Source organism: Dermacentor andersoni, chromosome 7 (genome assembly GCF_023375885.2).
Source record: "Dermacentor andersoni chromosome 7, qqDerAnde1_hic_scaffold, whole genome shotgun sequence".
Taxonomy (NCBI): Eukaryota; Metazoa; Arthropoda; class Arachnida; order Ixodida; family Ixodidae; genus Dermacentor; species Dermacentor andersoni.
Window position 1 is genome coordinate 116,723,594 of NC_092820.1, and position 13,227 is coordinate 116,736,820.

Genomic DNA, 13,227 nt, shown 5'->3' on the forward strand with positions numbered 1-13,227 from the left:
CCTTCTTGAGTGTTCGCCTGTATCCGCTACAATGGTGCTCCTTATACGGAGCACACTATAGTGTCACTATACACTATAGTGTCGCTATATTGTCAAGTTGTGTAATTTAGCGTATGGTCCCACAGTATTAATCTCTATGTGAAATAAACGCTTGCATAAGTAAGTCGGCAGAGCGAAAGACACGGCAGAATACCCAGAAGAAAAGGGTGGCGCTTGTATAAAAATATTCTTGCGAGAGTTAGCACATTTATGAATATACAAATAATGAAAAGAAACAAAAAAGAACGTTCATGGGCCGTGCATGTCCAAGCTCAATTATTTCATATTTGAAGTAACCCAGAAAGGCATTTTGCTAGTCTTTACCTCACATTGCTCAAGCATGGCTTGATGTTACTTCGCGCTTTGCGTTCTTTTCCCTCGGTTATTCTGATATTTATTGTAGGTATATGTAAGCTTTATGTTAAGTTACATTAGTGCCACTGCAGTTGTGGGCTTTAAAATTAGCTTCCCTTGTGACTCCGTAAGTACGTTTGTCTGTTCGGCTAGGTTTCATTGTCGCCTTCAGCATACTTCACAGCGTGAAGAAAAATAATACCTGTCCGCAAGCAACCCGGCTAATCCTTTGCCCAAACAGCTGTGCCAAAAATCTTTCGTAAAGATCTACATTTTCACTGCAAACAATCAATCCTAGTAAGACATGAGAAATCTGAGAGTTCGTAACTCTGCACAGGTGCGTAATTCAAATTTCCCAACATGCATCATCCAAGAATATTGAAATGAAGGTACCTACATAACAAACAATAAAAAGTCACAAGTTAAATACATCAAAACACAGTATTGTTGCTCTGCTATCAGAGCACTAGAGGGACCGCTTAAAATTTTGAAATATATTTTTATATTGTTATAATGTGTTAATACATATTTATTCGAATGACCATCACCAACTGCCGTACCACAGGGAACACTATTCAACACAATGATTTGAGGTAAAAGCTGCCAAGAAAAACATTTTGTGTTCTTTACTCAGGGAGAATGCTGCTGTCGAAGTAATTTTGCGTAAGGCGGATGGAATCACTGAAGTTTGCTGTCATTACTTGTTAGTGAATCAAGTGCTTGGCCTGAACATTGCTTTTCTCTCATTTTCGTTGCCTCTGTGGTGCTGCTTCGAAGCGAAGCGTTTTTTGCTTTCTCTCCTTGCTAGGGCGTGGCTGCTAGCCTTGTCGCGCGGCTGAATGGATCCGGACCTGGGCTGATATATTTGTCGATATATCGATGCAAAAGTGCCGTTTTCCAACATTTCCCCGTCGGGCGTACTTCAAACGCGCCCCAGATTTAGTGCGAACAGAGGCTGCTCATGGTAATGTAGGTAAGTGCTTATGTGAGCTCCAATGCAGACGTACCTCCGTCATTACGCAGTCTTTGTCCTTCCGTGGTTGTCATTTCATATCCCTTACTTCATTGTGATTATTCTTTTGTGCTTCTTCAGCTCTGACGGTTCTGCTGTCTTGATTCCCTCTTCATCTCTGTGACGTGATTTTGCCGTTACCATGCGGTCCTCGTCGCGCTGCCATCATTAAAACACTGCTGCCGTGCTGTCGTAGTCACTATAGCGTCGTCCTCATCTCACTTTGAGAACGCAATTGCCATCTGATCGCGATTATGCAGCCGTCGTTATGCCATGTTTGTCACTGCATCGTCATCGTGTAGTCTCGTCAAGCGTACGCAGCACTAACAACGTCACGATATCGTCGAGTTGCTTCTAGCGTTGTAATTTTAGCTTCGCCATCCTTTAGCGTCGTAATGCTGCCGTCGTCATGCCATCTACTTTATTCGCGATGTTTGATAGCGCGAAGGCAGACAAAGGCTGGCGAAAAAAGCGACAAGCGAAAACAAGCACTGACTTGCGACTGATCTCAATTATTGCAAAAAGATCAAACATATATGCAATTGTGCACATGCGCGATTTCACGCTGTCGCTTGCTCATATCAATGTCACGATTAAAAACGTTCGACACTGCAGTCATTGTCAAAGAGCTGGCCCATTCTTTCTGGTGCATCCCACAAATAGGATAGCTCCGTTGTTGACATGGCCATTGAACGGTTGCTTTTTTTTTCTCTTCAATTGCAGTTTCTACTATTATGAGTCTGGCCTGGTCATGTCCGTGCCTAGCAATAATTGTACTGTTATTAGGGAGGAGGGCTCAACTGTACTCTGAACAATCTTGTGACAAGAAGCCATTCCTGCCCTTCAGAAATATTGACGCAAAAGCGTCAAATGGCCCTTTGCGCGAAAAAACCGGCGTTTGTAGCTGCGCAACGGCACCTAAATTCCCATTGGCTGCGATGCCACGTCACGATACCGCCGATAAGACGACACGTTGCCGCGGGGCAAGAGGGGTTGTTGATGGCGAGGGCACGTGACGCATAAGTGCGGGTGCCACCGCCTCGCTCTCGGTAGCAGGCGCGTCATCTGTTTCTCTATCTCTCACGCCCACTCGGCTTAGCTGCTGCAACTGCCTGGCGGCCTTGGTGGCCGCTGTTGCGTCCTTGGACTCTCGTCACGGAGAATGTCGGTGGCATGCGGCATTCGCACCGCGGGCTGCTGCTTCTTACAGGCTCGGGCAGTACGTACCGCTATGACACGTTACTCGCAGCGTTACTCGAAGGACCACTCAGCGTCGTTCAATTGTACGTTAATGCTTTCGCAATCACAACCCATAAGCAGCGCTTCGGTGTCCTCGGTTTCTTTTTGATGGTGCTCTTGAAGGATCCCGTTACGTCACGCAGACACCATGGTCTTCGCGCCATTGTATTTCTGTGGTCATCATCCTACCATCGTTAGCATGTCGAATAGCCATCCAATTTTGTCATGCCGTCATCTTCATGTCGCCTTCCTTATACCGGCATGGTCTTCTATTCGTCTTCATTCGGTCGTAGTCATTTCGGTGTTCTTATGCTGTCGTGGTCATGAAGAAATCTTCCCGCCATCGACGTTATTGCGTTGTTGTCAAATTGTTGCATTCATTCCTTGTTATATTATCGTCGTGATGACCGCTTCTTTCATTCCTCACCATCATTCAAACTCCTTCATTCGATTGTTGTCCTGCTGCCCTCTTGAACGCATCGTCATCATAAGTGGTCGTCATGCCTTTTTCCTGAAGCTGTCGTCGTCGTACGGTCGTTATGGTTTCACCATGTTCAATGCATCGTTATCATACAGTTTCCGCCATGTTTTCAGTCGTCGTAGTCATTCTGGTGTCGCAGGCCGTCATCATTATTCCACGATAATGACATTGTTGTGAAATCGCCATCGACATGCAATCTCTGCCGTTGCATGGTCGTTGTTTCAATTTCTTCATGTTGTCGCCGTCATTACTTCTTCTTCAAGCGTGGGTTCTACCAATTCCGGGTGTCATATCTCCAGGCTGAGTTAGGCGTTTTTCCCTGAAAATGTGTCCAACATGCCAACGTGCTTTATAGTTGCAGATTCTTGTTGAACAAGAACAGCGTCCATCGCGAGCACCAACTAATCATGCTTAAACTCATTCCCAATGCGCGTGCTAGTTGCATTTTATTTTTGTAAATCCAATATTGTGTGGGACTGCGGGGTTGAGTTTTGACATTCCTCTTCATTCGTTCATTCCCTTTCACCCTCTTATTCTTGGCGGTGACTGGTTGCCACTGGCGTGATAGACGCAACTGAGAAAGTACCTGCTGTGCAGTCAGAGTCAGGCACTGTCACCCTCTTGCCGAAGAAGGTCATACGCGTGCATGTATGTCTGCCTTTCGACGCGACGCGTTGAGTACCGTTCTAACGGCACTTACAGCAAATGCTTGTAAGCAAATGACAAATCGATTGAAAAGATGGGAACGAAGACGTTCAACACAACCAACACCACCTAGATTGCACAAGGCCTTTTCACTCTGATCCATGACGTCATTTTACCAGGCGCGACTGCAATAGAACCTAATGGAGATGCCCCCGAGTAGGCCATAGTGATTCTGACGTCCCCGCTTTCATCATGCCAGCCATGTCAATGGAAGTTTCGGGCCAGGTAGTGTGACGTCATGGATCGGAGTAAATAGGCCTTGTGCTATCTAGGTGGTGATGACACAACACGTTTTGTTATGCACACTCTTCGTCACTGTATTTTTTTTGAATTGCTATACACATCTTGCTCACCCATATCAACAAGGCGCAACATCAACTTTTCTCCAGCTAACGTTCTTTACAAATGCGTCAGCGTCTTTGAGCCTTACCTCAAAGAAATGCATAGACGAATTCTTCCGGATAAGGTGGCCAGCGACGCACAAAGCATATTCAGTGCCGCAGGCAGGATCAGTAATTCGTACGTGTCGCAGCGGTACATGATTATAAACTGCTAAGGTCGCAACCTTACGCATGCATACCGCAAACTGAATTCTCATAAAATTCAAGCGTCACTTCGAGTCAATGTACTGATGAAAATGGCAAATAAGATTTCATTTAGGTAAATTGTGATTGCTACAGCTTACCATACGTTGGTATGAAGCAAACAACATAGTAGGTAAGAAAAGAAGTTAGGGGAATCCTCATTGCCTTCCTATGGTCCGAAGTATGCCTTCTCAAAAGGAGCACTAAGTTCTTACTGCCAAGTGCATTTGTTTTTCAGTCATGCGCCCTGAGACACACACTTGAAAAACAAAAACAGTGCTTCTACAACCGTAACAAACAAGAATACTTCAACAGGCGGGTATTCCTTTTGCAGCTGCAAGCTTGACAGCTTCGCCAACGACGAAGAATGTCAGATTGCGAGTGATGAATGATACAGAGAGTACTCATTTTATGATCTTTTCTGCATATGTATTTGTGGTTTTCTAGCGGTCTGATGTGCAGAAAATGGAAGTTATTATTGGAACAGTAGTCCTTTCAGAACATTGCGAAAGACGGATAGAGTAAACGTATCCAAGGACAGAAACTGCCATCGTTTCTGAATGTGAGGTACAACGCAAAATACGCATTGGAACGGTGGATTTGGGGTATGGTAGAAACCTCGAAGTTCAAAGTACAAAAGGTTTCACAATAACAACTCATCAGCCTGTTACTCTTTATATATATGTCAATTAGGTGTTTCATTTGATTCATACACCAGAATAAATATTTTGCTTCTATTACGTAGCAGAATCATGACGTGGGAATTACCAGGAATAGCACGTCTTTATTAATGTGTACTTTCAAGACGCATAAGACAGGTGCATATTTCTCGAATAAAATTGGAATAATGGGTGTTGATGCTATTACAGCAGTTAAGTGCTTGAAAGTCGGCTGGTTTTGTTAATCTGTCGATTAGGTTAGGCCCGAGTCATGCAGCCGTCATTCGTCCCGTTGCGCTATGGTCACGGCAAGTGTGTTCATACGGAGGGAGTGTTTGCTTTCCCATTTCTCCTCAAACAATTAAAGCCGGTGACATTAACAATGTGGGGGAACGCCACCGGCATCTGGCTTTTTGAGGAAGAAACAGTGAAGTATGTGCGCGACTTAACCACGAAAGAGTACAGTTAGGCTAAACACGCCGTGTGTGTGGCCGCGCGGTGCTGCGAGCACGGGAAGACAGTGCGGCCGCACATCAAAGCAGACCTGCGCATGTGCAGTAATCTACATGCGCGCCAACTCGGCATGCGTTGATACACACTGCGTACGCAACAATGCTGCCGGAACTGAGTTGTTGCTGCAACGCGAGCCTTGAGTTTGTGCGTGAAATGTAAGCGGCTGACGAATGTCGAGCGCCGATGTAAATGCACCGCATCGACCACTGCAGTCGATGGGAGCACACTGGAACTGCTCCATCAGTCTTGTCATCGGCGTTTCCTTTTATATAACTTCGTGGTACAGGAAGGGGTAATGTTAATTTATTTGCTTTTAATGCAAGTACGTTTTTATTTTTTAGCCGATACTGAACACAGCAAATTATACGATTGTTCAATTATGTTTAAACCATATCCTACATATCTGTAGGCAGAATAAAATAAATGACTGATCCAAGCAGAACAGCTTGTATAGGACAAAGTAATGGGGTTCAAGATTTTGGCCGGAAGAGTTCCTACGGCACATAAGAAGCAGCACAACTGCCAGCATGCGACCAAAAAAGTGCGACCAGGCCAAACTTGCGCGGTGTCGATCTAAATCCGGGGATTAGAACGTAATGGAAATTGTATCTGTGGAAGCTGAGAAAATTTTGCGGACTACAAAGCACACATACATATCCGTAAATGCCCGCGCCCACTCCAGATCGCATGCCATTTAGCTGCCCATGCTCGGTTGTGTAAACTGCGGCCGTTGAAGACGTGGCCGAGTCACTCAGCTCGCGCGCCATGCGCTGCCGAGCTGCTGCCGACTGCACCGATGTAGCAGGTCACCGCGGCCCCATGCAGCTTGCTCCTCGCGGCACGTTCCTGGCCGCTACCCGGCGTTTTGCATCAAAGTGGACACTTCTTGGAGCAGATGCTCGCGTTCTCCATTTTGATTATCGGTGCCGGATCTACGGAGAAAACGAGCAGGTTACGCTGCGACTATCCGTTTCACGTATGTCACATCTAGGACCTACCGAACAAAACAGCGCATACAGTATGTACTACGAGAAGCTGAGCATTCGCTTTCTCGCGTTGACTGTGTCTTGTTGCCTAAGGCATCCGACGAGCGGGTCGACCCGCTCTTTGATTGCGCGAATGGTCAGCTCGAGCTGCGCAGTGCGCACCACATGTCGGTGTACAGCTTCCCACGCTGTGGGGTGTTCGAATGGGTCGGCAAAAGTAACCTGTCGTTGTAGACGCAAATCTGCGGCTATACGATATCGCTTTCGTGCCTTGCGCTGCGCAGGCGAACATGGCGTGGTTGAAGCGGACGGCGTGGTCAACATCTAGCTTGAAGGAGCCATCTTTGAAAAAGCAACTCGATGCACACGCGAGAGAGGGTGCGCGCATCGACCACATCGCTAGCAGAAGTCTTCCAAGCGGACCTTGTTTCTCGGTCCGCTAGACCGCTTGCGGCTAAGCGGAGGAAGCATGCGCATTCGTGCTTCCGCTCCGCGGAGCTGCCGAGTGGAGCGTTATAACGCCAAACTAAAACAATTTATTACTCGTTTCGACGGTGGGAACATGTGAAGGTGCATTGATGTAATTCTTAACGCATTACGGTTGACAGGCATCGCGAGACGTGTTCTGTCGAATTTTTTGATCCCTAAAGGTATAAATGTGGCCGTAGGTATCAGCTTTCTATGCTGTACCACTGGTATTCCTCGTTGTGTTCCACATGGCAAATTAAATTTGATTGGTTCATGAATTGGGTTTGATGCAACAAAGATACTACATGGCTACAAGAGAGACGCTGCACGGGAAGATTATCATTCTTTTTAGGCCTCCTGGGAATGCTTATCTCGCATGCTAATATAGATACACGATGGTTCCTACACTGCGCTCCCCTCAAACAGCGGACGCCAAAGCCATTAAATGATCTCGGGACTTCGTACTCGCTCCGCTAGCCCGCCTGCGGCTAAGCGGAGGGCGCAGGCGCAAATGCGCATGCGCCCTTCGCTTAACTGTCCTATAACAACTATGCTACCGTGGCTGGTCATGGTAAGTGTAGGTGGACAACATCTTATCCCACTCTGTTGTGTTGTAAAGTAACTTCAGGTAAGCATGTGCACTTTGGTCTCTTCAATTTTGATGCATCACATAAACGTCGAAGAGCTGTAGAACATTCGCATCTCATCCTACATCAAGCATTACAGTATAACAGTGCCCTACTGGGACGGTATTGATGGTATTACCGAAAAAATTTCTTTTGCCAGTAAGGAGGTTAAAAGAGATTTCAGCCCTTGGCAATAATCATTTTATTGCGATTAGCCTAGTCAGGATAATTCACACGCTTTCCGGGTTGTTTACGTCTTTTTGTCTTTGTCCCTCACGTTTTTGTCGCGACTTTGGGTCACTGCAAATGGCACGTCGGGTTGCTGTCCTGAGGGGAACTCTGGTCAGAAACCAGATGTCGGACGAACTTGGATCGCTTCCTATATGCCACCTAATATGGGCCACTCCTCAGTGAACCTCTCTCACGCCTCCGTGTCTCACTGTTTAGCCTCCACTGTGTACTCACCGCTCTTCAACAAACCACTTTGACATCAACTTTGGTCGCTCGATAAATGCCACTGTCCATATGGCTTATTTCAATAGACCTCTTTGACGCCAACTTAGGGCGCTGAGTATGCGCCATGCATTATAACACGCTCTTCGATGAGTCTTTTTTACGCAAACTTGAGTTCCTGTGGGTGTGTAACGGGGCATATCAGTAAATGGGTTCGCACGCGCACCATCAACGGTCTTCGTGGAGCCACCAGCAGATGGCGCAACGTGTCGAGAGGGAAGCGCATTAAAAAGTGCGCGGCTGCGCGCACTCCTCACACATGAATGACGGGTGTCAGCGGTGACAATACGGCATGTCGTCGCATTTCTTGGACGGTAATAGCACTAATTGCATTAACGTCTACGTTCCTAGTGAGAATTGTTCGACCCAATGGTGCGGTGTTCTTTTCTTTGAAGCTTGCGATATGAAAGTCAACGCAGTAATATTAGCAGCTTTAAGGAGCTTCAGCAGCTTACGCAAGGGGAACAGTGATTTCCCGTATAGCAGCTGCATCTTGACAGTGTGTGTTTCTATACATTTCTATAGGGGAGACGATGAAGAAGTGACTCTTGTGCAGAACCCCATTTTTTCACTGCTCTCATTTTACGAGTATTTTAGCGTGTTTTCGGGGGTGCCGCTCCCGAGACCTTCGGCGATGGAAGCGGAGTCAGCTAGACGTCCGGAGGAGACAGACGTCACAGCGTCAAGTGCTCCGAGGAAGCGCAATCACCTCATGAGTGACACAAGCAGCGAGGACACCCTGCTGTAGTACTCTGCTTCAGAAGAAGATCTGTCGGATGACGGGGATTACTAGACAGTTGTAAGGTAAAAAGGAAAGAGGAGAATCGTCACTGCTTCCTGGTCTTCCACAAGAAAGACGGCGGCGGCAAAGGCCAATGGCGGGGCTTATACCATCCTCCTCTTTCCCGAGACGCCGACCGAAGACCTCAATTGGCTGAACAGGCAAGCTATATCTGTCACACTGGAGGCTCTTGTTCCGAATGAGATTACGGATATGAGAATTAACATCCATAAGAACATTCTGGCGGTTGATGACAAGAACAGAGCAGCATGCGATATCCTGAGTATAGACAGAATGCTGGGCAACATAAATGTTCGCACCATCATACCACAGGACAGCGATACTACAAACATTAGCAGATGCGCGTGAGGAAAGCTCCCATTGAGAAAATTAAATGTACACATTGTGTAGGCAGCGTTTCTGTGGCGAATTTCGGATATCGCAGGCTTAGTGAGTATATATTGGTGATGCCAGAAGTGCTACGACGACAATAGTATGACGATTCTGAAATGATAACGAATGTATATTGACGACAGTGGGGCGATGATGGCCTCTAGACCGTCATAAAATTGTCATACTGTCATAACACTTGCCTATATTTCAATTTTGATATGAAATACCAACCTACCGAGTAATGTAATGTCGAAATTGCACCTATGTGCAAAGCAGCGCCTAGTAATAAACCACAGGCGAGAAGGGGAACAGCCATGCCAAGGCATTTCGCAGGAAGGTAGCACTGAACCGACAGTTTAGGCGGAGTGTTTCACTTGCCTAGCACGCTTGCTCTTCCCATCAGAGAAAATATTTTTATTTGCGTACACACTGCGTAATTGAACAAATGTAAATATGTTGGCAAAAGTACACTGTCGGTCACAAGCTCGATTGCGAGTGCCGCCAGCAATCACTGCGACAGTCCAGCGAGCTAACCGTACTGACCATATAGACAGCTGTAAGTGCAGGGCGTGCCGTTGTGAAGTGCTTCTTGCTTCGGCAAGTATGCCTTTGTTGATAATCTTCGCGTAAAACAAAGCAGCGTCGTGGAAACACGTTTGTTTTGCACTCGTTCATGAGCATATCATACATCCGAATGCGCGGGATCGGATGTAAGATTGTAGCGAGTGTTTACTGCCTTTTATTTCTCCCTTGCCAACAGTACCAATGCATTCCCCCCACCCAGCCCTCTTCCCTGGCCAGGTGGGTGTCAAAACTCGGACGCAGTGGTAACGCAAAAACGAGAATCCTACGCTTAAACATTACCTTGGTTTTCCAAAAAGGCTGTGCCTTCTTATATTATGCTCGAGTTGGTTTGCCTAAGGACAAAAGCACACTGCTGTAAATATTGAGGCATAGATGAGCCATGTGTATGCTAAAATCCGAAGACCACTCAGCATACCCTAATGGACTGCTAAGCGATTCACCCGGAGAGAACCGTAGGTAACGTACACCGTCCAAAAACACTTTGATTTAAACTGGACGGAAGCATCAACCTATAGACAGTTGGAATAGGCTAGAGACGTTTAGAGTACTGGCGACAAAAATCATGAAAGACATTGATATGGCTGGATTCTTTAGAGGCATATGTTGCGATACAAGGCATCTTGACTGTCCTATGCCGTATGATATCGTATGATATCGTAGGTTATCATATGATATGTCATATGATATCGTATGCGGTCTACCACAATGCTCGATTTTATGCCCTTTTCTGTTTTCATTATACATAAATGATTTACCGGACGCACTTAACCTGTCAAAAGTTTTGATGTATGCTGACGACACCGCCTTAGTTTACTCAGGCGATTCACTCTCGTCATTACAGGACACTATACCGGATGAACTGCTAAAAGTAGCTAAATGGTTTTCATAAAATAGACTAGCCTTACATACTAATAAAACTAAGTACATCATATTTCTCTCCAACAGGAAAAGAGTAGACTACAGTGCGTCCACTTTGACTCTAGCGAACTGAACTCTGGATTGTGTTGATTCATTTAAATATTTCGGTGTTACTTTAGACAGTCACTTGCACTGGAGAGAACAAATTAGCGTTGTCTGTAGAAAACTCGCTTTCAGCTGTTACACGCTGGCCCGTCCCCGGCAATTTTTTCCTCGTGATTTGCTTCGTTGCATATGGTTTTCTTTGTTTCATACCCACATGAGCTATTGTAGTGAAATATGGGGCCTAAAATATAAAACTTACTTGACACCTATAGTGCAGTTGCAAAAACGCGCCATAAGAATGATAAGATTTTTCTCAGTTCATCACTGAAGTAGCGTTCTGTTTACTGATATTCGTATATTTTCTTTCGCGGTGTTAAAAAAATATAAGATCGCTTGTTTAGTTCACAAAATACTCAACACCAACTCTCCCTTACCCAACACCATATTTACCTTCCAGCGTGCAAACCCCAGGCAAGCAACTAACTTTAACTGAAACCTTCCTTACGGTAGCAATGTCTACGGTGAACGATTATTTGAGTTCTTTGGAGCTGTAACTTGGAGCACTGTGCCTGTGAAAATAAAGTAACCAGAAATTTTGATCTTGTATGTAAACGCTTCTTCTTGTCTAGCCAAACGTAATAGCTCTTCCTTAAGAAAAGCACTTGTTCATGTAAATAATGTCCTTTCTCTTTGAGCAGATATGTACTTGGTTCACCTGTATATGTATTTTTTGTGTATTGGACCAGCTACTAGCCCCATAAGCTATTGGTGCAACCATTTTTGTACGCATTCCTTGAATTGTTTAAATAAAGCTCACTTTTTGATTGATGATTCATTGAGATGAGTTTTGAGGAAAAAAGAAAAGATTAAGGACATGCCTACAAAAATGCTAGAATGAAAAGCACCTATGGCCCACCAGAAAAACCTCAAACAGGCCAGGTGACTATTTCTCACCATCCCGTTTCATTGCGGATACCAGTAAATCATTTTCCTCACCACCACCATCATCATCATCACCATCATCATCATCATCGTCGTCGTCATCGTCATCATCATCATCATCATCATCATCAAACCAACACATTGACTTATTGAAGACCTTTTTTCATTTATTGCTTTGATTAGTGACATCTTGTTTTCTATAGAGTCGAACGAAAAAGGTTAGGCTAGGATATTATCAGGTTTCCCTAACCTTACTTCTACAAGCCGATTTTAACTTTAGAAAGAACATGAAGTTGATGTCATATATGTCTAATACTGGAAAGAAGAATGTTCAAGCAAAATTTATCTTTGCATATCAGGTTTTTCTGAAATGTGTATGAGCGGTAGCCTACAGTTTAATTTCAACGAGATAGCGCACTTCTGTAACTAACATTTAGAAGATAACTAAAGACATGTACTTTTCATGATCATTAGAATAAAAGTAGTGCCTCAGCATAATGACTACGATCAATTCCAATGTCTTATCGAAATCAATGTCCACATATATTGGTAATGTTAAGGCACTGCAAAAAAAGAAAGAAAATGTTAAATAATATAGGACCGAAAACTTACAAGCTGATTAAAAAGCTACTTTCTTTTGCTTGTCCTCGCATTTGTTTTCGAGTGCAGAACATATTTTCCCAGAAGCCCCAAGATAAGCACACTTTGAAAGCAGTCGCGCGTGGACGTTCGCCATCACTCCTGGACAAAATGGATGTGTATCCTATAACTGGTGTGATATTTTTATAGGCTAGGACAATGAACAATGCGTCTGCAGGTTAATCTACGCAAACCGCTATTCCCGGCGAAAGAACGAAGGGCCATGCATACTTTCAAATCGTTGTAGTCCATACGACAAAAAAAGACCCAAGTTTGCAAATCCTGCCATTGTCTGGTCGCGTCCGATAAATGTAGGGCCAGAAGGTAGGCACAGAACAACAGCCTACAATAGGTAACGCTACTTCTTTGTCAGCAGTGTTTTTGATGTAGCGCTACCGACAGGCTTCAAAACAAGATTTGACGTGACTAAATATGCGACCATTGTAGTGAAGAAGAGAGCTCGAGCATCATCGCTCTTGCCGCTTGTCTGCTGGAAAAGAAGACTGATGCTTTGGCGCTGCAGATCGCGCTTGTGTTTGGCTGCACCTGCTCGGCTGCTCCGCGTTCGATCTCGCGTCACTGTGCTTGCGGCTTCCCACTAACTCTCAATAAACCACGTAGCATTAGCATTAGCTTCGTCCTTCATTTGCCCATAAATATTTTGCCTCTACCAGTGTCTTTTCCCGAATGCCCTCATGATAAGACATGCTTGCTTGGAGGATCGAGACGTTCGGCTTCGCTGCAT

The 13,227-nt window shown here is 45.2% G+C and overlaps 1 protein-coding gene across 2 annotated transcripts in view; it reads right to left on the bottom strand.

The window, feature by feature from the left end:
• The window catches only part of LOC126533952 (doenitin-1-like), a 28,189-nt gene extending 15,606 nt beyond the window's left edge, over positions 1–12,583 (bottom strand). The window contains exon 1 of one of the 2 annotated variants that reach the window (XM_072289299.1): positions 12,456–12,583. Coding sequence is in view for 1 of the 2 variants with exons in the window: in XM_072289298.1 (XP_072145399.1) it covers positions 4,516–4,576 (61 nt within the window). In the remaining variant the exon portion in view is untranslated. Of the gene's footprint in view, positions 1–4,515; positions 4,676–12,455 lie in introns of those variants that run through there. The other variant, XM_072289298.1, reaches the window with a different exon arrangement.
• Positions 12,584–13,227: the final 644 nt, after the last annotated feature.